This window comes from Juglans regia, chromosome 6 (genome assembly GCF_001411555.2).
Source record: "Juglans regia cultivar Chandler chromosome 6, Walnut 2.0, whole genome shotgun sequence".
NCBI classification, from domain to species: Eukaryota; Viridiplantae; Streptophyta; class Magnoliopsida; order Fagales; family Juglandaceae; genus Juglans; species Juglans regia.
In genome coordinates, this window is record NC_049906.1 from 37,869,971 (window position 1) to 37,892,921 (window position 22,951).

At 39.6% G+C, this 22,951-nt stretch overlaps 1 protein-coding gene across 2 annotated transcripts in view; it reads right to left on the reverse strand.

Moving 5' to 3' along the window:
* Positions 1-2,398: 2,398 nt before the first annotated feature.
* LOC109005577 (dicer-like protein 4) overlaps positions 2,399-22,951 on the reverse strand; it is a 30,164-nt gene continuing 9,611 nt past the window's right edge. For both annotated transcript variants that reach the window (XM_018984574.2, XM_035690933.1), the window contains exons 12-26: positions 22,110-22,302; positions 15,495-15,655; positions 15,194-15,400; positions 14,808-15,073; positions 14,434-14,708; positions 13,924-14,357; positions 13,690-13,790; positions 12,062-12,267; positions 11,658-11,867; positions 5,020-5,484; positions 4,618-4,890; positions 4,111-4,437; positions 3,271-3,586; positions 3,077-3,191; positions 2,399-2,836 (exon numbers count right to left, since the gene is read on the reverse strand). In XM_018984574.2, the coding sequence (XP_018840119.2) occupies positions 2,680-2,836; positions 3,077-3,191; positions 3,271-3,586; positions 4,111-4,437; positions 4,618-4,890; positions 5,020-5,484; positions 11,658-11,867; positions 12,062-12,267; positions 13,690-13,790; positions 13,924-14,357; positions 14,434-14,708; positions 14,808-15,073; positions 15,194-15,400; positions 15,495-15,655; positions 22,110-22,302 (3,706 nt within the window). In that variant the 3' untranslated portion in view covers positions 2,399-2,679. The remainder of the gene's footprint in view (positions 2,837-3,076; positions 3,192-3,270; positions 3,587-4,110; positions 4,438-4,617; positions 4,891-5,019; positions 5,485-11,657; positions 11,868-12,061; positions 12,268-13,689; positions 13,791-13,923; positions 14,358-14,433; positions 14,709-14,807; positions 15,074-15,193; positions 15,401-15,494; positions 15,656-22,109; positions 22,303-22,951) is intronic.

Here is a 22,951-nt window from a genome sequence, read left to right on the forward strand (position 1 = left end):
CAATCTTTTGAATATTGTATCGGATACCGTACCGGTCAAGATATTAGAACTAAATATTTTAGTATAGTGTTGTTTTGTGTACCGTTTCGAGATAGTCAATATATAAATAAAATATATATAAATTATAAATAGTCTAATCTAAATTAAAAATTAAAAAATGAACTTGTAGTTTGAAAAATAAAAATAAAAAATTAAAAGCCGAAATATCAGCCGGTACAAGCTGAAATATAAGTCGGTACAAAATATATATAATACCTATACTGGCCCAATGACCAATACGGCAAATACTAGCCGGTACGGTACGATATTTAGAACATGAAAAAAGCTATATGCAGTCGCCTGTTGCAAGCGCAGGGCAAATGCGTCTTACGCGGAAAAATTAAAAATGAATCGTTTCGTGTTTGACCCCTCGACTCTCCCTCTTTCTATTTTGCTCCCTCTCTGTATTTCACTGAGTTCTCAACTGTTTGTCTTTTTCTTCATTCTTCTTTGATTACTTGCTCTGAATGTGGTGTTGTTCATCTTCTTCTTCTTTTCATTATAGATCATTCTACAGCAAAACGTTTCGTTTCATTTCGTTTCGTTTGGGACTTCTTCCATTTCATCTTCAGCAAAACGTTTACAAATGGCACGCTTGACCTCCATTTTGCAGGATCATACGAAAACTCACCAAACAATGCCACATAGCGATCTGGCCTGGGTTAAAAAGAAAGCCATACTTTTCAAAAACCACACTAAAAACCAATTTTAGTGAAATTTCCCTTATTAAAAGCAAATAGCAGGCTTAATATGACTGCTCCCACATACACACTACACTGAAGGCACTGCAGTGTATTGTGAAGCTATCATTTTCTCCAATTAATCTGATACAGGGCAGTAATCAAGAAATTTCACATTGATAGAAGGTGTCCAACTTGCTGAGAATGAACGCAAAACAAAAAAAAAAGTAAATAAATAACAGTTCTTCAATTCCCCAAGATCCTCTTATAACTTGCAGACATATTAAACAATATAGAGATCGCATACATCACCAGAAAATCACAAATCATGTCAAGAAAATAGTATTCGCGCCTTTGCTTTTGAAGGCAAACTTAACTTACCAATGAATTTGCAATAAATCAATGTAATCAGTGCCGAGGCGCTTAAGGCTTTTCTCTACACTTTCTTTAATATTTGCAGCGTTGACCCGTAAAATCTTATGATTGTTTGGGTCTTCTCCCTACACATGCCTCAGACTGGGTTCCTGTAATTTGCTCTTTTGGTTTCTCACGAAGATCACTTGAAGACCACAGACCCAGCTCCTTACGGACACATCCACCTGAAAAGAGAGCACACATCCACTTGAAGACCACGAAGATGAAGACGAGCTCAAGAAGACCACTGAAGACGAAGACCCACTCCCAACCAAAGACGAATTAATTCGAGATCTGTATTCTTTGCCTCTGTCTCTTTTTCTTTTCTTTTTTTTTAAATTTATTTTCATCTGTTTCCGTGTGTTTTTGTTTTATATTAAATATATTAGACGACTCCTCCGCGCTTACCCACCGCGACTGTACCTAGAAGAGCCGTGGACGAGGATGCACTCATTGAAGATATTGGAAATTTAGCAAATCTAATGGATGGAAGTCAACTTTAGAGTATTCTTATTGAATTAGTTAAAAGTTAAATTTAATAAGTATTTAGTTATTAGAGAGTAAAATATACTCACATTAGATTAGCCAAATTCTAAATATTTAAAATTTAACTACAGTGACTTTTAAAAGTTTTTCCAGATTTGAAGATTCCTGTACATATATCAAATATATATTTTATTAATTATTTATCTCTCCATTTCTTTCTATCACATATTTGATCACAATTGATATATTAATTTGAGTTAGTGATATATTAATTTAATAAGAATAATAATAGGTAGAATAATAAAATATGATAAAATAAAATAAATTAATAATTAAAAAAATAAAATATTTTTGAAATTATTAGTTATTCATTATATAGATATAATGAATAAATATATAATCTAATATAAAGATTTGATGTGAATAACTAAAACCAAATTCATCTTATATTATTTTATTATATAATGAAGAAATAATTATTCTAATGTGAAAACTTATGTGAATGAAATAACTAAAAGTCAAATTTCTCTTACATTCATCAAATTTCTCTTATATTCAATGTCCGCGACATTGAATATAATAATGAATATTATGATGATGACAATGATTATAGCGACATTGATTTCGAGTTGTACCCACAACAAAGGAGGCCTTCTTCAACCTTGGACATCAAATTTTTTTCTGGAGTCTGAATTCCATGGTTTGACTTTAAATTCATTTCAAGTGTATAGAGGAGCAGTTATGTAAAGTAGTTAATTTATTTTGCATTAAACTTAAGCTTCATATGAATGAAATATGATTATTTAGCCTCAAGTATTCTAGTTAGTGTTTTGGAGGCTCCTCGAATTGCCTCCAAAAACTGGAAGAATACACAGTTTACCTTCCTATCTCCCTTGAGTCGATGGATTTCAACATTAACCACCATTTACAATCACCATCGCTCCTTCCACATATAATATATAGAAATTGTAGTTTTGACTATCAGTTTTAGTAAGCCTCCTGCATTAAGATCTTCAATACTTACAAAAACTGATTCAGCAACATCTTTTACAGTATCATGTCAGTCGCTCTCAAGAAACAACCCTTGGTGCTTTAAGTACCAAAGGGCTCCTTCTGCTGCATGCTCTGCTGCATCTTTCTTTTTCGACTGCGGTGTTCCCAAGCACTCCAAAATAACATCTGGGGCTTCTACTTCCACAATCACCTTGAAAGTGAATCTGCAAGAGATGCGAATTACACGAGCATTCCTATTACCTAAATTTCAAGAAAATTGGACTTATGATCAACTTTAATTTCTGTTATTTGATGAGATCATAAGTCCTGAACAAATTTCTCTCCGAAAACAAAGGGTCTATATTATCATGGACTCACACCTGAAGTCCATGACAATAGACTTGCCCAAAAGAGATTATGCATATGTGTGCTTGTTGATCTGTATACTTATATATGTGACTTACAACTTTAAGTGGCTTGGTCCTTCCTCTCTGCAACATTCAAATAGAGGGGCTTTCCAACAGTTAGCAGCACAGACTTCATACAATCGTGATCTTGCCGTTGCTTTGTTTGACCCACCTGGAAGATTATTTTAGTTTTAGAGAGAGAATGAAATACTTGTTCAACACTTGATATCCTGCAACTAAAATAATTGTACCTGTGGGCTGTAGGTCAGGATCACAGCTTGGATTTTCAGCTGTCCTGCAAGCCTGCCCACTTATGGTGCCAGGTGGGTGTCTAACAACAGGTGTTACGCATGGGGGATTACTATCGGATACTTTAGTGAGGGCTAGAATTTTTGGCTCAAAATCTCTGTCAAAAGGCTGTTGTACCGTCAACTTCTCAAATCCAATTGCATCAGGGGTATTTACATCTATAGGTGTTTCATCATATCCAATCAGTCTGGCTTCCATCTTGCAGCTTGAATTCAAAACTTCCTCCAAAGTTTTTGACTTCGGTATGTAGCCTTGAGCCTGCATCGTGGAGTGTTAAAACGTTTAAGTTAGGATATGCTAGCAAAGCAAGTCAATCGTGAATGTGTGACTGCAGTATGAAAACATTAGTACAATTATTGGTAGAATCATATTCAGGATTCCAAGAGATGCCATACAGAGTCTGGCTTTTTCGATTATTCCCAATCTGTGTAAAAGGGTACTAAATGTTTCCAGGAGTCTATACACAAATGAAATGTGTAAGATACAAAAATAAAAATTTAACATAGTAACTTTGATATGATACTTTTAAGATGAAAAGTATATATTAAATTTTAAAACAGTAGATTTTCATATTTTCTTTCTCCCTTCATTTTTTTTTTTTTTTTCCCATTTTCGTGGAGGACGCAGATTAGTCAAATAATTTATTTTTTACTCCCTAGTTTGGTTAAAAGCTACATTCTCTTCTCACAGCACTGGTGTTGAAGCAAATGATGGAAGAATGATAATTTGATACAGTTGAGGTAGCAGGACCGAAGAGCATAAAGTAAGCATACAAATTTTACCTTCAAAATTGTGGATATTTTTCGCGAAGCGATCCTAGTAGCATCTTTCTTGTTTCGGTATGTTGCAGAGGCAGTTGCACAAACATCTTTTCCATTCACTTGTGCTTCAACCAGAGACATTCCACCCTTCTCTGATGTTAACAACTGCAGATCCCAATTATAAGATTGGCAAAGTTCTTGCAGTTCCCTGAAAGGACTAATCTGCAAACTGGAGAACCTCATGATTGGATCCAAAAAGGAAAGCATTATCTTCCACATAAGCCTCAGATTAAACCCTGAATCAAGAAGAATGGCACCTAGAGAAGACTCTACCAAGTCACCCAAAGCCTGACGCAATAAGAGAAATCATTCTGAGTTAGTAATATAACAATTACATTCCCACACCCCGCTCCTCTCTCCAAAAGGAAAACAAAACAAAACTCGAAAAAAAAAATGATGCCTGGAGGTCATTTCGTCATTGTCACCATGCCACAACAGAAAAACTTCATAGAAAATTACAATGTCTACCTTCGGACATTTTGGCCCCTCAAGAAGACTCCCTTCAGGCGCTTGCATTTTAACAGCATCCACATACATCTCAATTGCCTCAGTAAGGCTACTGGAATCACATATAAGAAATTTGTGGAAGGATCGTTCTACCGCAAGATTGGCAAATGCCTCATTATTCACCAACACAGATCTCAAATCTGTCAATTGACCAGGATTCAATTTTGGATAAGCTGAATAAAGATATGATGTAATTAAGTAATCCAAGACAGCATCTCCAAGAAACTCCAATCTCTGGTGAAAAAAGACATTTCAAATTATCACAAGATAACATGTTGCATAGTTGTGCAACTGTCATAAGAGATATTAAGCGGAGAGAATATTATTGTCTAGTACCAGAAGTAGAAAGGACATAGTGCATACCTGATAGCAGCCTCCTCCATTTTTGTTGTGCGAAGGATGTACAAATGCCTGTATAAGCAGACCTCTATGGAGAAACTGATACCCTAACAAATTTTCAAGGGAAGGAATGTCCAAAGAAGTAGCAAGCGGGATGTAGCTAGTGCTTGCTATGCAGGCCTTAGAAACTTGTGAGGCTTCAAAATCTACCTGTATTCCAATCCATCGAAGAAATGCAATTGCAGCTCTGAAGCCACTATCAACTATGAACGCTCCAACAAGAGCTTCAACCACATCAGCGATTGTTTTCTTATGAAGCCAGTGGTGACCTCTACAGCATCTAGTTGGACTGGAACTTGCATGATCTGCTAGACCACTTGAATGCTGGAAATGAACAGCTGCTTCTGTCTCCTTGTTGCAGATTATTGGGCAAGGGCGGCCCAGAGCAAAGAATTGGCAGGGATCCAACGAATAATCACGGATGTAGACCTGAGATAACAGAGTATACCAAGTGCTTAGTTAATGAAACCTACTAGAAGAACACCTCAGTAATTAATCCATAAGGTGTTAATTTTGCTCAGAGTTTTCCACACCGCACTAGCAGAAAACATGCATTGGTTAGTGGAAAAAATATCAGCCAAATAAATTCTTAAATATCAAAGAAGTGGGGTCTTGGCCAGACCACAGAGAGAGAGGGAGAGAGAGAGGGCAATATTTATTTATTTATTTATTTATTTTATAATTAAGAGAGAAGACAACATTTATTTATACACTGGAGAAAAGTACCATGTCAAACACTATTTTTTTTTTTTGGATAAGTAATAAGATATTTTATTTATCAAAAGTAGGCATAGCCCAGGTACATAGGAAGTATACATGTGGATACACCAATTTAGGAACTAAAAATAGTTACAAGGAAGTCATGGAAGCTGAGATCATTCAAATCTAAATTAATGGCCCACATAAATAAAGTCTTCCACTAAAAACTCCTAAACTCTTCCAAGAAGCATTCATGATCCTCCAAAATGTCTATCGTTTCTTTCACACCAAATGCACCAAAGAATACATAAAGGAGCCATCTTCCACACAACTGCTATCTGTGATGTCCCATTAATCCCTCTCCAACTTGCTAGTAGTTCCACCACCCTTTCCGGCATTACCCATGCAATTCTCATTCTACTGAAAAAGTAATTCCAGATTTATCGTGCAAACTCACAATGTAAGAGTAGATGGTCCACCGATTCACCACTATTTTTACACATACAACACCAGTATGTGAGAATAAAACCACGTCTTCTAAGATTATCAATAGTTAGAATCTTCCTTGAGGCTGCTGTCCAGACAAAGAAAGCAACCTTCGTAGGTGCTTTACTCCTCCAAATGTTCTTCCATGGAAAATTCTGTCGATGTTGCATGGTAGTTGATTCATAGGAGGAGCTTACAAAAAATATCCCTTTCCTAGAATGTCTCCATTCCATCTTATCTTCATTTGTGACAGCAATAGCAGCGTTATACAGCAGGTTAAGAAACTCCATCAGCTCCTCCACTTTCCAATCATGTGCATATCGAGTAAAGCTAATGTTCCATTCTTGTGTGCCATGAGTTATAACCCGCAAGTCAGCCACCATAGCTTCTTTGTCTCGTGTAATTCTGAATATAGTGGGATAAGCCTCCTTCAACGCCGTGTCTCCCACCCACACATCATACCAAAAGCTGATCCTATTGCCATTCCCCAAACACAACCGAGTATGACTAACAAAGGAGCACCAACCTTTCTATATATACTTCCATAACCCCACACCATATGCCCCCCTCCCCCGCGGGAGCACTTTCATACTTCATGTCGATCACCCCTTTCCACAAAGCTACCCTCTCATTGTTATAGCGCCACAACCATTTTCCCAATAGAGCCTCATAAAAAGCCCTCACATTACAAATCCCCAATTCTCCATCTCTCAAAGGAGTACACACCTTATCCCACCCCACTAGGTGAAATTTATACTCGTCTCCTAGTCCACACCACAAGAAGTCACGATGAAGTTTCTCATGCTAGCGGGGAGGGGAAAAAGAGACAAGTAATATGTGGGAAGGTTGGATAGAGTACTCTTAATAAGAGTGATCCGCCATACAATCTTTTTCACCCAGCCAACCTACGCTCTATTTTCTCCAACAACTCTTTCCAAATTGTCTTAGCTTTAAAAGAAGCCCCCAAAGGAAGACAAAGATACTTCAATGGCAATGAAGAAACCACACATCCCAATATGTTTGCCAACCCCCTAATGTTACTTACCTCCCCCACCGCAACCATCTCCGTCTTAGCATGGTTAATCTTTAACCCGGATACCGCTTCAAAACAAAGTAAGATAGCCTTCAAGGATTGTACATGTCCTACATTTGCCTCACAAAACAGCAATGTGTCATCTGCAAACAAAAGGTGGGAAATAATGATGGAACCATGATTAGCAGCTCCCACTGAAAATCCTGAAAAGAATTCCCCCTCTACCACAGCCGACACCATTCTACTTAGAGCCTCCATTACTAGAACAAATAAAATGGGTGATAATGGATCCCCTTGTCTTAGTCCCCTCGAACTATTAAAGAAGTCCACAGGGTCACCATTTACCAATACCGAGAAGCGAGCTGTTGACACACAATGCTTCATCCACATCCTCCATCTTTCCCCAAACCCACATCTATTCAACATATAGAGTAAAAAATCCCAATTAACATGATCATAGGCCTTCTCCATATCTAATTTGCATAAGATGTCTGGTTCTCCTGACTTGATTCTGCTGTCCAAACACTAATTTGCTATAAGGACCGAATCCAAGATTTGTCTCACTCTCACGAAGGCATTTTGAGACGTAGAGATAATCTTGTCCATAACCGTGCTCATCCTATTAGTAGCAAGGACTTTGGAAAGTATCTTGTACATGCTGCCCACTAGGCTAATAGGCCTAAAATCTTGTACCTCTATTGCTCCCGCCTTTTTAGGGACTAGAGCAATAAAAGTTGCATTCAAGCTCTTCTCAAATTTGCCAAAACTATAAAATTCCTGAAAAACCAGCATGACATCCTCTCTTACCACCTCCCAACAAGTCAGAAAAAATGCCATAGTAAAACCATCCGGTCTCGAAGCTTTATCTTTATTCATTTTTCTGATTACCAGCTGTACCTCTTCCTCTTCAAATGGTCTCTCCAACCAATCCATACTACTTTGATCAATGGACTCAAAAGCTAGTCCATCCAAAGTAGGCCTCCAAGCATGAGGTTCCGACAGCAAATGTTCAAAATATCCAGCCACATGATCCTTTATCTCAGCTTGATCTGTAGATGAGTCTCCATCAATGTTCATGGACTCAATAGTATTAAAACTCCTGTGTGAGTTCGCAACTCAATGAAAGAACTTTGTGCACTCTCGTCCCCCTCCCTAAGCCACAACGTCCTTGACTTTTGTCGCCACGAAATTAGGATCAACCTTTCTAGTTCCGAAACCACTTGCCCTTTTCGTTCATGCTCGTCTCCTACACCCCCCAAGCTTTGTAACTCTTGGAATAAACTCTTCTTTTGTAGAGATACATCACCAAATACTTGCTCATTCCATGTCTTCAATTCCTTCTTCAAAGCCTTTTATTTTCCAGCCAAAACATTGCTAGGAGTGCCTTGGAGTTGAAATGAATTCCACCATTGTCTAATCAAATCCATAAACCCCTATGTTTTTAGCCACATATTCTCAAACTTAAAATGCCTTCTACCTGCTTGAGTGCCTCCACAGTCCAACACAACCAGGAAGTGATCCGAGCATATCCTTGGAAGTCTTTTTTGACATAAATCTGGAAATTGCAGCTCCCAAGAAGAAGATATGAGAAATCTGTCCAATCTTGACCAACTTTGATTATTAGCCCAAGTATATTCACCTCCCATCAATGGTATGTCCATAAGGTCCAATTCAAAAATTAGATCCGAAAATTCTACCATAGCATGGTTGTGCCCCTCCCCTGATTTTTCACTAAGAAACCTAGTCACGTTAAAATCTCCCCCAATACACCAAGGTACATCCCACCAAGTGCATAGGCCAGCAAGTTCATCCCAAAGTAGCCGCCTCTCACAATCCAAGTTGGGGCCATACAACCCTCCAAAGGCCCATAGAAAGCCATCATCTGTGTTTTTGAAATAACACCCCACCGAAAATTCTCCCACAAATTCCTCAACGTTTTCCACCACCCTCTTGTCCCACATGACCAAAATTCCACCCGAGGCCCCTTTCGAAGGTAAGTATGTCCATCCGACATATTGGCAACTCCATATGCTCCGGATAGTTCTAGTGATGAGCTTCAGTTTTGTTTCTTGTAGACAAATAATATCCATCTTCCATTGTCTTAAAAGAGATCTTATTCGGAGACGTTTGTTGATCTCGTTCAGCCCCCTAACATTCCAAATCAATATTTTGTGCTTCATTTAACAACTAATCCAGTCATCCCCTTATTTCTTCCACGACTTGCACTCCTCTCCTTTCCATCATAATTTATGAGCCAAGTCAGCCTCTTCAATTCCCTCTCTCTTTTTTACCCTACCCCATGTTGGCCTACCCCAATGGCTATTATCAATGCCTTAAACTGATCCTCATAGCCCTCACACGAAATCCCCATACAACTTTGGAGTTCCTCCACCTTTTTCATAACCCAATCAGAGGAGAGAGTAGGAGGAATCATACTTATTGGTGTAGGATCCTCTCCTAAATACTCTGCCCCCTCTGCTGAGTGTTTACATGGCTCAAATAGGATCAAAGATCCTTCCCCTTCTATCTCCACCTCCTCTGACGCACCCTCATACTCCAACACAGCAAGTTCTTTCTCCCCCTCTCCCTCCTTTCGCCCATTGAAGGATCCTTCTTCCACCATAGTGCAGTTCTGATCCTAGCCCAAGGATGTCGGCGATTTCTGCGATAGCCCAGGTCTCGCCGGCGTGGTCTGTGACAGCCCACAGGGTGATGCCCCTCCCTGTACAGCTCCCACCCTTGTTGGACACAACTCCAAGCCTTCGGCTTCTGCACTGGGCTTCACGAAGTCCCCCTCTACCACTGCCGGCATCGGAGATGGCCCCACCATACCACCACCATCATCGCAACTGACCATTGCCCAGTTTTGTACCAGGTTTGGCCCAAGAACCTTCACCGGGTCAAAGGTTTCGGGCTGTTCCTTCAAACCCAAGACGGGTTGAATACCTTCATCGGCGTCTACTCCTACCTTCGTCGGTGACCCCAAACCCTTTGCCGACATCGGAGGCTGAGCCCCACCACCCTCGACGAAACCCCTTGTTGTAGGTGGAAGGGAGGCCCCTCGTCTTCTCCAAACAAGCCCCCTGGGTCTATTTACCTCCCTGATGAGCCTTGGCCCATTTGAAGAACCGGCCTTGTCCCCTGCAAAGACCATGGGTTCCTTACCCTTGGTTTGCCGCTTGGGCCCGTCTCCTGGGTCCTTAACAGGCAGCCCATGGCCTTCCCCTTTAGTGAACCCAACCCCCAATTGCCCCAGCCCTTGATCCTCAACGCACCGTTTCAGATAGGTGATATTATCTTACAGCTCCCCCATCTATTTTAGCATATCAGTCAATACCCGCAAGACCATTTCCTTTTTAAGACCAACACCTCTCCTACCATCTTCCTCACGTCCTTGATACCCTGTATAAACGACACCACTGAAAACCCCACTAGCAACCCTCCTATCCAATTGGAGAGCCTCCTTGTACGACTGAGGAGGTTTCGGTAGTGTCATTGTCACTGGTAGTGCCTGCCCACCTATACGAGCAACTTCCCTTAACAACTCCGCCAGCTTCCACCATCCCCTCCCATCTCTATCATCAGGAACAAGGATGCAGTTCCAACGTCCACCCCCTCGATGCTCTTCCATCGCCATGAACGCACCTTGAATATTTGTGCATCTCTGCACAGTGAAGCCCCTGTCCCCTTCCCGATGGCTAGCATGAAACCCTTTCCACCTTGCAGTCCTACCATCCTCTAGGGCTTTACTAAACCACCACGTTGTGGCTAACTCCATTATCATGCTTTTCACAAACTTCCTCCCTCTTTCTGTAAGAATCAACCATCGGCCCTCCCTAGATACCTCAAAGGATTTTAGTTCAATAACTACAACTTTCACATGAGCCATTTTCCTTTCCAACCAAACAACCAACACTCAATCGTTCAAGCTATCACGAAACCATCATAATACAGTTTCGTGCAAAAAAAGTGTGAGAACGAAATTGTATGGAGAGGATTTTCTCTCTTCAAAACCACTCTCTAAAACTATCCATGTCAAACACTATTTAATCACATATGTCACTGTTAATTCCACCCGACTTTCTATAGTTCTAATCGCATTAGTTTTCCATTTCTTTTCACTATTTAATGACTAGTTGTATTTGCTATGAACTAAATAATTCAAAACCAAAAAACTGAAAATACAAAAAAAGTGAAGTACAAAAATTATCTAAAAGAACAAATTTAAAAACAATTACATTATATCAAGTAGAGATAGAGCGAAAGCATAAGCAAATATTATTATTACAAATTCAATAATGTCAAATAATACTTGCCAAAGAAAAAAAATACAGATATATTAATATTTATAAAATAAAAATCATAGCCTAAAATTCAGTGATACCTGTAACTTGCTCCTAGTGGCTAGCTTGTACAAATTGGAATTGTTCACAGCATGAGAACGTTTCCTTGTAAGTTCTCCTTCATCAAGAGTACCATGCAAAATAAAAAGGTGCCGTCCAACAGCAAATTTGAGAAAAGCATCACCAAGTATTTCAAGTCTTTCGAGGGAAAAGCGCTCCTGGCACTTCTCAGTGGTGATTGCTTCTAGAAGCTAGTAAAAAAGTTCAAAACTTTTAGTGGCAATTAAGGTCCATGCAAATATTGACACCGTACAACTTGAACATGTATAATTGAAGTCGGGTACAACACCACATGTGGGAAGTCATATAAAATACTACAAGTTTAATTAGCGCAGCTTATGAAAGCCAATGATCAAGTTAATTTCCTCATATGGGAAGACCTTACTCGATGGCATGTAACTTCAGCTCCTTCTGGGAATGCAGAAGAAAAGGTTTGCTTCAGTTCAATGGCCACAAGCAAGTTTTCCAGTCGATGCATGATTGATGGTAACAAAGATATTGAACTCCCGATATCTTTTGAAAAGCCTATGATCTTCAACTGACATAGCTCAGGAGGCAAATCAATGAAGTATTCCTCCAGTTCATGCGATTCTGTTTTTGATATTTTTTTTATAGAAGTAATTATTCTCCAGTAATAAGCACAACACAAGTATACAGCAAATAAACAAAAGATATGCCTATCTAAACTGTTTTTGACATTTTAGACTCATGAAAATAATTTGAAAGTGAGGAGAATCCTAAGAGACGGGCATTGAGATGAGTCCTGAATCAAGCAAGAAGCTCATCATTATAATTCATAACCCTTTAAAGAAAGCAAAAACACCACAAGAGGGTAATGGGTAGAAGGATGACTCAGCAATCTTGAAAGCATCTCTGCTTCCAAATAATAAATTTTTTTTTGATAAGTTAGAACTTTATTAGGCACAATGTAATAGGCGAAGCCCGAGTACACAGGAAGTATACAAAAGAAACACCTAATTACATGATAAATAATAAATTATTTATCCATATTGTTGTTCTGAAAGAATCTAGGTTAAGGGTTGCTGGTTCTTGACCCCATTCCCCTACCTTTTTTTTACACTTATCCTCAGGCTACTTTCGTGAAATTATGTAAGCGGCCACCTCAAGATAACATGGGTGAACGTGGCCTCCCTTATCTTAAAAAACTCGTCATTCAATTTCATTCTTTTAAGTAAAAGATCTCAATATTTAGAAAATCACTTTTTTTCAAGACAGTACAATATTTAGAAACCACTTACCCTATAGACTTTGGAGCATCTGTTAACATATAACTTATTTTTGCCCTCTTGTTTATGCATTTTTTTAAAATTAAATTAAGGAGCCGAGTTACTGTAGGACAAGTATCATTCATGCCACTATTTTAGCAACCAAATTATCGTATTTGCCATTCATGAATTCTTAAAACAGAAATTTTGGAGTATACAACTAGCTTTATTTTGGATGTCAGAGTGGCTAGATTATCCTAATCCTCCTTATTGCTCAATCACTCTTATCTTATTCTTCTTTTTCTTCTTTCTTCTCATTTCTGCCTCCACTTATTTCTGGGATTATTATTTGCAGAGTTAAGAAAGCCAATACACAACAGAATAAAATTATCCTACACTCCAGGTTCTATGCCTATATTCCTATTCTAACAATCCCCTGCTCGTAGAAAAATCTACTACAAACCCACTCAATGCATGTGTCACCAATAAAACAAAAAATGTAATGCACGAGAAGTTCTAAGGTTCAACAAAGGCCAAATTTTATTCTCTGCGGTAAGAGCTATATCACACAAAAACTTATATATGTTTGTGTGTTCAAATTTATATAGAAGGTGCAGCCTGAATAAACACATAGCAAAAAACTAATGGAGAAATCATTTTGAATCATACAATTGGAAGATAATAGATCACTTCATGCAAGATCCTCAACAAGAAGAACTTGTCAAAAAATCAAAAAAAAAATATCCTCAACAAGAAGAGAACTATGACAAAAAAGTCAAATAATTACCTGAATCCTCTGGCTTTCGGTTGCAGAGCAAGTTACGCAAGCAAAAAAGTGGTTTCGCATTCAGAAAAGGTTGTTCAGGGTACTCAAGCTCAATCCCAAACCTGACTTCCAACATTTAAAGAAAAAACTATGTCAAAACAAGTTAATAGAAGACAAAATCAATAGATAAAATGTATTCAGAAGGAATCTAGAATGTAATAAAAGTACAATTAGTCAAGGAGTCTAGTTTTATACTTCTCATATAAGCGCTCTGCGTAGCTTGAAGTTTCTGAGTCCTTACAAGGGCTGTATCCATTCATTCCATGAATGATGTTAGTAATAAAGTAAAACTCATTTTTGTATGGGGCATACACTAGACTATTCTCAACATCACTTCTACTTCTGCAACCATTGGCAAGTTGCAGATAAACACCCAAAGGATATTTTTCGACCATGGCATCTTCTGGAGTCCGGAAAACTGGGGACGATAAACATCTACGAATAATTTTCCAATCTACAGCAATCTTGCTCTCATTATCATGCAAAATTACAGGAAGCAACAGGTAGAAGGTTAAGGAACTTGACATAAAAATATCATTCTTTCCCACCGAAACAGGTTCAGGAATAAATTCTGATCTGTCAAGGATGACCTTGAGATACATTTCTTGAAAATTCTTGGCTAACGTAATCTGTAACAAAATAAATAAGGAACTGTCAGCAAATAAGTTTTATATCATAAAGTTTTGTCCAAAAAATACCATCTACCTCAATTTGATTGAATTCTGCAACTCCAGATGGAACCAACTTTGTCATCACAGATCTACCACGAGCCAGATGAAGATCAAGTTCCATTCTCTCAGCCTCTAGTGGGAGAGGTGCTTTGACAAATAAACCAAACTTTTTATAGATCCTATCCTTGGGATCAGGACAAAATTCTATATAGTAAGAACTAAGACGGACGGGATTTTCCGAATTAGTCCACGGTCCCTTTAGGGCAGCAGGCACAAGCATCTCATGGAGTTCTTGTCGTGAACTCTCATCTGGCAACACACAAAATTAAAGATAATTTATACAAGATAATGACCAAAAGCATAGAAGAAACTTTGAACAGGACAGTTGATACTGCTCAGCGGCTCAACCTGCACAGCTATCTGAGTTAGAAGAATCCAACCCCACTTCATCTATATATGCATCATCTACCCCAGGCAAGAGATAGTCATTCAAGGCACCCATTTTATGCAAACTTTCAATTGCTTTCAGACAAGCATCTTGTTTAGCAGCTTCCAATGAAGATTGTGGTGTACCAACTATTTGGTTTATTGGAGCATTGGAAGGTAAATTGATATGGCAGACAGTACCCCCCAAGTCATCAAAATAAAAGAACTCCGGGTTGGGGTTAAAATACCTACAAAACATAGATCCATACATCCCAACAAATTAAGATCAGTTCTACATATTCACATAACCGTTTGAGTGATTGGACTCATGATTATGAGTGAAACAATGGGAATAAATAAGGACATACTCATCATGTGGTAGTTTTGCACAATACTGGTAGAGTAATGAGATGCTATATCCAGAGCTGATAGAAGCACCAGATGAATCGACTTTATAAATTCTTTCTTCAGAACCCAAAAAAGTTTCATTTGATGTTCGATGAGCAATTTCCATGTTCATTCGATCTTCATCTTTTTGAAAATTTTCTATCAAATCTAGCTCTTTCTGGTTGCCACTGGAACATTAACATTAACAACAGTTACTCTTATCTAGATGGAATGGAAAAACCAAATGGATACCTACATACAACACATGCTTTAGAAAAGCACCTGTTCACCAAAAAGGCATATTCAGACTGAGGCATCCGTGCACGACCTCTCGATTGTATGAAGCTAGAAACAGTTTCTGGAAGATCAAACCGAATCACAAGGCAGCATGTCTGAATATCCAGCCCTTCTTCACCAACTTTAGTCGCAACCAAAAGATTTAACTGCAAACGCAACAACAAATAGGAATAAATAACAAGCCACAATCTCTAGAGAGTCGATATCTTGCATAAATGTCTTTCTATGATCATCATCACCATCATTTAAAGGTTTGCCCAATATCACTCTAATTGCAAGGAAAAGCACATTTGAGTGATACACTATTTAGTATTTTATACTGGAAAACACTTTCCATCCAGTTGATGCATTCCTGTTGAGAATGAAGAAGAAGAAGAAGAAGAAGAGAGATCTTTTGAAGAGGAAAATTTTGTCACGTAGATCTTCTATTTTGCTGGAATTCATTAATTACTCCATACGAATTAATAATGCTGAAGGAAGGTTGGTCATAAGTTTGGAGAGTTTGCTTGTACACAGAAACAATGACTCAATGTTGCCACAGATGACCAAAAATCAATTCATATATATATATATATATATATATGATTAATGTCCATGCTTTACTGTAAAGGCTTTTGGTCTTCAGAAACTCAAGAAATGATCCAAAACCATTTAGGAAATCTAAAAGAATACGGCAAAAGAGTAAAAGCCATACCATCATATGGACATAATCTTAAAGATACCGTGCGTGAAGTTACAACTGTTACAGAGACAGACAGCATTGTTCTCATAACAACTTTTTTTTTTTGTTTTTTTGACAAGTAAAAGTATATTAATAAAAGAATAGGCAAAAAGCCATGTTCAATACAAAAGTGTGTCCTAATTACGTAGGAGCCATAGATAGAAGGAAATCATGGAAGTCTTGGCCATTAAATTTAACGGCAATGGCCCAAGAACAAAGAGTTCTAAAGAAAAAAGCTTTAAGTTCCTCCATCGATCTCTCTTTATCCTCGAACGTCCGTTCATTGCGCTCCTGCCATACATACCACATGATACAAATAGGAAGCATCTTCCATACAGCCTTGATTTGTTGATTACCTCTCAGGTCTGTCCAACTAGCCAGGATTGCCACTATTGACGCAGGCATAACCCAAGCCAAGTCTAGCCTACTAAATACCTCATTCCAAATCCCACGAGCTACCTCACAATGTGGTAGGAGATGATCCACTGATTCTCCTTCGTTCCTACACATATAACACCAATCGGCGATGATCACTCTCTGTCTCCTCAAATTATTCGTTGTGAGGATATTGCCTAAGGAAGCGGTCCAGACAAAAAAAGATGCTTTGATAGGCGCCTTGTGTCTCCAAATCCTTTTCCAGGGGAACTGAGTTGGAAGCTCTTGTGACAGAGATTTATAAAATGAACGAACCAACCTTTACCAGTAGCTATCCACCACAAAAAATCAGCACGCTGGTTACTCGGTTTGAAAGAATACAAGAGGCTGAAAAAAGATGCAAAACTGTCCATTTCCCAATCATGAGCCGCGGGGCTAAAATTGATGTTCCATTGGATCTGTTCCCCTCTAACACCATGACTTCCTCCACTGAAACATCCTTGTCACTTGCAATCCTGAAGAGCTCGGGAAATAGATCCTTTAAAGCACAATCACCACACCAAGTATCATACCAGAATTTGATCCTAGTCCCATCTCCTAGACAATATCTTGTGTGGCGAGAGAAAACCTCCCATCCTCTTCTTATATGTTTCCAAAATCCATGTGCCCCTCTCACTTCTTTGATATACCAACCAACCCATAAGCCACCATATTAACTCTCAATCACCAACTTCCATAGAGCTTCTAGTTCTTTATGGTATCTCCATAGCCATTTTCCAAGTAATACCTGATTAAAAATCCTCAAACTTCTAATGCACAAACCACCATTAGAGAGAGGACGGCATACCTTCTCCCACCTAACTAGGTAAAATTTAAACTCCTCGCCTATTCCACCCCACAAGAAATCCCATTGAAGTTTCTCAATACAAAGTGTCACGCTTACCAGAATAGGGAACAAGGATAGAAAATATGTCGGTAGGTTAGAAAGCGTACTCTTTATCAGGGTGATCCTACCCCCTTTAAACAAGTACATTCTCTTTCAGCCTGCTAGTCAACGTTCAACTTTCTTAATCATTGATTCCCATAAAGAAGCCACTCTCGAGGCGGCCCCCAACAGAAGACCAAGATATGTCATCGGGAGTGAAGCAATCTTACACCCCAAAATATTAGCCAACTGTCTTATACGATGAACTCCTCTAATAGGCATCATCTCTAATTTTTCCAAGTTCACTCTCAATCCAGAGACTGCTTCAAAACAAAGTAGAAGGGCCTTCAATACTCTTAACCTGATTATGGTCTGCCTCACAGAAGATAAGAGTGTCATCTGCAAACAAAAAATGCGAAATATTAGTAAGTCCCCCACCCGGGGATCCAATCGAGTAATCAGTCAGGCGCCCATTGGCAACCAAGGCTAAGGTCATTCTGCTCAAGGCTTCCATTAAAATAACAAAAAGTAATGGGGATAAAGGATCGTCTCGTCTTAGACCTCGTGTGCTGTGAAAAAAACCTGTCGGGCTTCCGTTTATCAGAATTGAGAATTTCACTGTAGATATACACCAACGGATCCATGTTCTCCATTTCTTCCCAAAACCACACCTCCCAAGAAGGTTGAGTAGAAAGTCCCAATTAACATGGTCATACGTCTTCTCCATGTCTAATTTGCATAAAATCCCTGTAGTTCCAACTTTCAATCTACTGTCCAGACATTCATTTGCAATAAGGACCGCATCTAAAATCTGTCTATCCTTGACAAAAGCATTTTGAGGCTTTGAAATTATCTTACCTACTACCTCACTGAGTCAATTCACAATACCTTGGAAAGGATCTTGTATACCCCATTTACGAGGCTAATGAGTCGGAACTCCCTAATCTCCGAAGCCCCAACCGGTTTGGGTATCAATGCTAGAAAAGTGGCGTTTAGGCTTTTCTCATACTGTCCAGCCAAATGAAACTCCTGGAACACCTTCATGAGATCATCCTTTAGTACATCCCAACAAGCTTGAAAGAAACCCATTGAAAAACCATCAAGACCTGGAGCCTTATCTTTAGCCATTTTCCTCACTACTTCAAAAACCTCTTCCTCCTCAAAATGTCTCTCCAAACGGATGCCATCCAAAGACCCAATAGAGTCAAAAAATAACCCATCAGGCTTAGGCCGCCAACCCTCCTGCTCAGTGAGTAGCTATTCGAAAAAACCAACTATGTGATCATTAATCCTCTGCTCGTCTTTACACTCTACCCCATCAATCTTCAACGACTCAATATTATTAGATCTCCTGTGGGAATTGGCTACCCTATGGAAGAACTTAGTACAATGATCGCCTTCCTTCAACCATAACGCTCTTGACTTTTGCCGCCACGAGATCTCTTCTAATAGAACAATCCTCTCGAGTTCTGCAACTAGCACTAGCTTTTGAGCTACTTCCTCCTGTGTTAAGGTCCTAGACTCTTGAACCCTTTCCAACTCCTAGATCTCCCTTGTCTTGCATTTCTTTTGTTCCCCAATGTCCCCAAAAGACTGGCGATTCCAAAGTTTTAAGTCTTGTTTTAGAGCTTTCAGTTTACCGGCAAACATGAAACTAGGAGTACCCTGAATCTGATATGATGATCACCACTGTTTGACCCTATCAATAAAACCTTCCGTTTTCAGCCACATGTTTTCGAACTTAAAGTACTGACGTCTTCTTTGAATCCCACCACAATCCAGTAAGATAGGCCAATGATCCGAACACAACCGAGGCAATCTCTTTTGCCAGACCTCCGGGTAATGACTTTCCCACTCTGGGAAAATTAAGAATCTGTCTAACCGAGACCAAGTCTGATTATTGGCCCACGTACATAAGCCCCCCGCCATTGGTAAATCCACTAAATTCAAATCAAAAATGCATTCTGAAAAATCTGACATTGCTGGACGCATTCTTCTATTGCCAAAACACTCAATACGAAATCTTGTTACATTAAAATCTCCACCAATACATCATGGGAGATCCCACCAACTGTGCACTCCAGCTAGTTCATCCCACAATACACTCCGATCGTTGTCTGAATTAGGTCCATAAACACCTGCAAAAGCCCACAAAAAATCACCTGATACACTCTTAAAGGAACAAGCTACCAAAAATAAACCAATAAACTCCTCCCTTTTCACCACCACTCATTGGTCCCACATCACCAACATGCCTCCTGAAGCCTCGTTAGCTGCCAAATATACTCAATCCACGTGTATACAACTCCATAAACTTCTCATTATTGTTGTATTAATAACTCTCAACTTCATCTCCTATAAACAAACGATATCCGCTTTCCACCCTCGCAACAAGTTTCTTACTTGAAGACGCTTGCTAACCTCATTTAGTCCGCGGACATTCCATGATATAATTTTTAGTTTCATTTGGGATAAAATAGCCCCTTCCCCTTGGTCCTATCCCTACTGGAACTGCCATCAGAGTTCATGGACCAAGTCAGCCTCTTGAGTTTACATTGTTTCTTGGTATCAGCTTTCCTATGTCGTTGGTGACCCGTTTCAATAGCAGTGAGTAATGCCATGAATTGTTCCTTATAACCATCACACTTCAAACCCACCATTTCCTAAATATCCTTCACTGTGTTAAGCACCCAGTCCGATACACTTGCCTGATCTGGAAACAAACACTTCAACGGGATAGGATGCAACATTTGAGAATCCTATTGTTCCTCCAAATTCTCTTCCTCGAGTACCAATCCAACCTCCCCAACAGAATCATTCGACACTTGGATAAGTCTCTGGGAGTTCTCTTCGTCTGAAATAAATAACTCGTCACTGGCCGAGTCCCCTTCACAATCTCCTAGTAAAATAGCATCGCTATGCCCCTCGGTATTTTTTGCCAGAGCCTCATCTCCTCCCCCCCGCGCCGTCGGCAATTTCTGTGCACTCCCCGGAGGTAGAAAGGCGCCCGATGGTGGTGGAAGAGCCACCTCTAACTCTGTCGGCGTTTTCTGATTCTCCGGCTGAAACAAACCTACTTCCGGCTGCACCACCACCTTCATCGACGACTTCTGATGACGACACGATGAAGACTCCGGCAAGTCCACCACCCTCTGGTGGCGGAGCGACAACGGGCCTTGGAGAAAACTTCTTCCTGCTCCCCTGAAATCTGAACGAGCCCTCCACTCTTGCCAGGCCTTGGACTTGGGCCCGAGCCTATCTGCCCGCCCCTTGTCCTTAGAACTATGCCCATTAAACATTCGGGCCTGAGGCATATACGGCCCATTAGGGCCCATTCTGCCATTTGAGTCCCAAAAGGGGTCCTAAAAATGCCCCGTTTTTTCCTTTAAGCTACCCTCCCCCCCAAAACGCCCCGTATCATCCCTTTCCATAATAACCCCGACACACTTCATCACCTTTTCAACCTCCCCCTGCAAATATCCCAGTTGCACCTGCATATCTCTCACCATGCAGAGCACCTCCCGCATGTCACTGACAATTTCTCTCTCCCGAAAAGGACAACTAGTGGCTCGGTGCACGTCTCCATCAGGCCCTCCCCCTTCGACACCAGAGCTCAACACCCCAAAGACCCCCGCCGTAGAGAGAGCATCTTTGTATGATTTCGAATACACCACTTCGCCCCACTTCCTCCTCTGAACATCCCCACCACCTCCATCTCTATTTCTGTCCACCTCAGTAACCTCCCTCAACACCTCCCTCATTCTTTTCCAGCCCCTTCCCCCCTCTTCTTCTAGAATAAGAATGAAGCTACGTCGGCTCCCATCACCATACACTGCCACCTCCAAGAATCTGCCTCGGTTATTCGAACATCGTTGAGCAATAAAACTCCAGTAGCCCTCTCTTGTTGACAAGAAAAAATCCTTTCTTTCACCTATAGCACTATCCTTCAGAGCTCTCTCTAGCCATTGTGCAGTGCCCAGTCCCATCAACAGCTCCTGCTTGAATTTTCTACCACTTTCAATGATATGAACCAAACACCCTTCCCTTACAACAGAAAAGAGCTTAGATTCAATCCCCAGCTTCCTTGTAAAAACCATCTTAACGTCGATGTAACAAAGGAACTTAATCCACCATCCTCGACGACAAAGAACCAAAGTTTACTTTTTTCGCACTTGTACAGAGAGCAAAACTAAAACTAAAACTTACAATAATAATATATATGTTGTCCTATTCCTTTGTATGGCATCTTTTTTTTTTTTTTTTTTATAAGTTCCTTTGTATGGCATCTATAATTAATACATGTCCAACAATAAGCAAGTTAGACAATTCCCGATACCAACAGTGTAATCTGGTCTGGCATGGATGCATCGAGTGTTTGCTGAACAGAATGTGCATCCAAACATCCACCCTCATTTTTTACATGTATACTTTTATCAATTTGTCAGTCCTAACCAGTTTGAGCTCAAGCTTTTCTAATGCCTCCTATAATATGTTAAGCTGGCTTAAAACAAGAAGACAATTAGATGAATTTTAAGATGCCATTAAAAGACAACATAATGCATCCTATCTTACGCATTACCTCTCCAGATCGGAATCTATCAAGAATATTGTTCATGGTCTTCCGCGACATACTTTTTATTTTAGAGTGGACTCCAACAAGATAATCACACTTCCAAAAAGCTAGAAACTTAAGCTTCTGTAGCATGCACGACAAGGATCTCGCAGTTACAATCCTATTTACGAATATTATACACTTCATATTTGGTTGTAACCTGAAAAAAGAGAAATTGTAGTTTTGTCAGAATAATTGCCAATGCACACACATGCCTGTATATCAATTGCCTCAATCTTATCATGGTATATGACATAAGGCAACAAAAGACTGGAATATAAGAGCACAATTGAAGAATACACAAATCTTGGAACCAACAACGACAATCATTAAAATCAAGGTAGCATGAAGTTTGATTGCTGTATACGGGTTGTCCACAATGGCCACACAAAAGATATGATCATCAAATTTTGGTTAATAACTGCATGCTTCTTAGCACAATTAAATCCTATCTGCTTGCCAGCTATTAATTGCTCAAAACCTAGAACATATCATTAGCTTGGAGCTGCATTCCCTTAGTATTACAATTGCTTTCATCATTTCAGATGTAGGCATGCACCTAGCTAAAGCACTTCATCCCTGTTGTTTCTAGAAATGAGCTCCACCAAAATACATGGTAATTACCAAGGTCCTACAACACATCAAATGCAATCATACTATGTGGTTGGACCCCATTATGTTATCTGGTAACGAGATGGGACCTCACCCACTCCTTTTTTTTTTTTTTTAGTAGGTAAAGTAAATGGGGACCTCACCCAGTCCTCCAACAGAATCCCTTTCATGTCATCTCTTCATAGAGCCAACAAAAA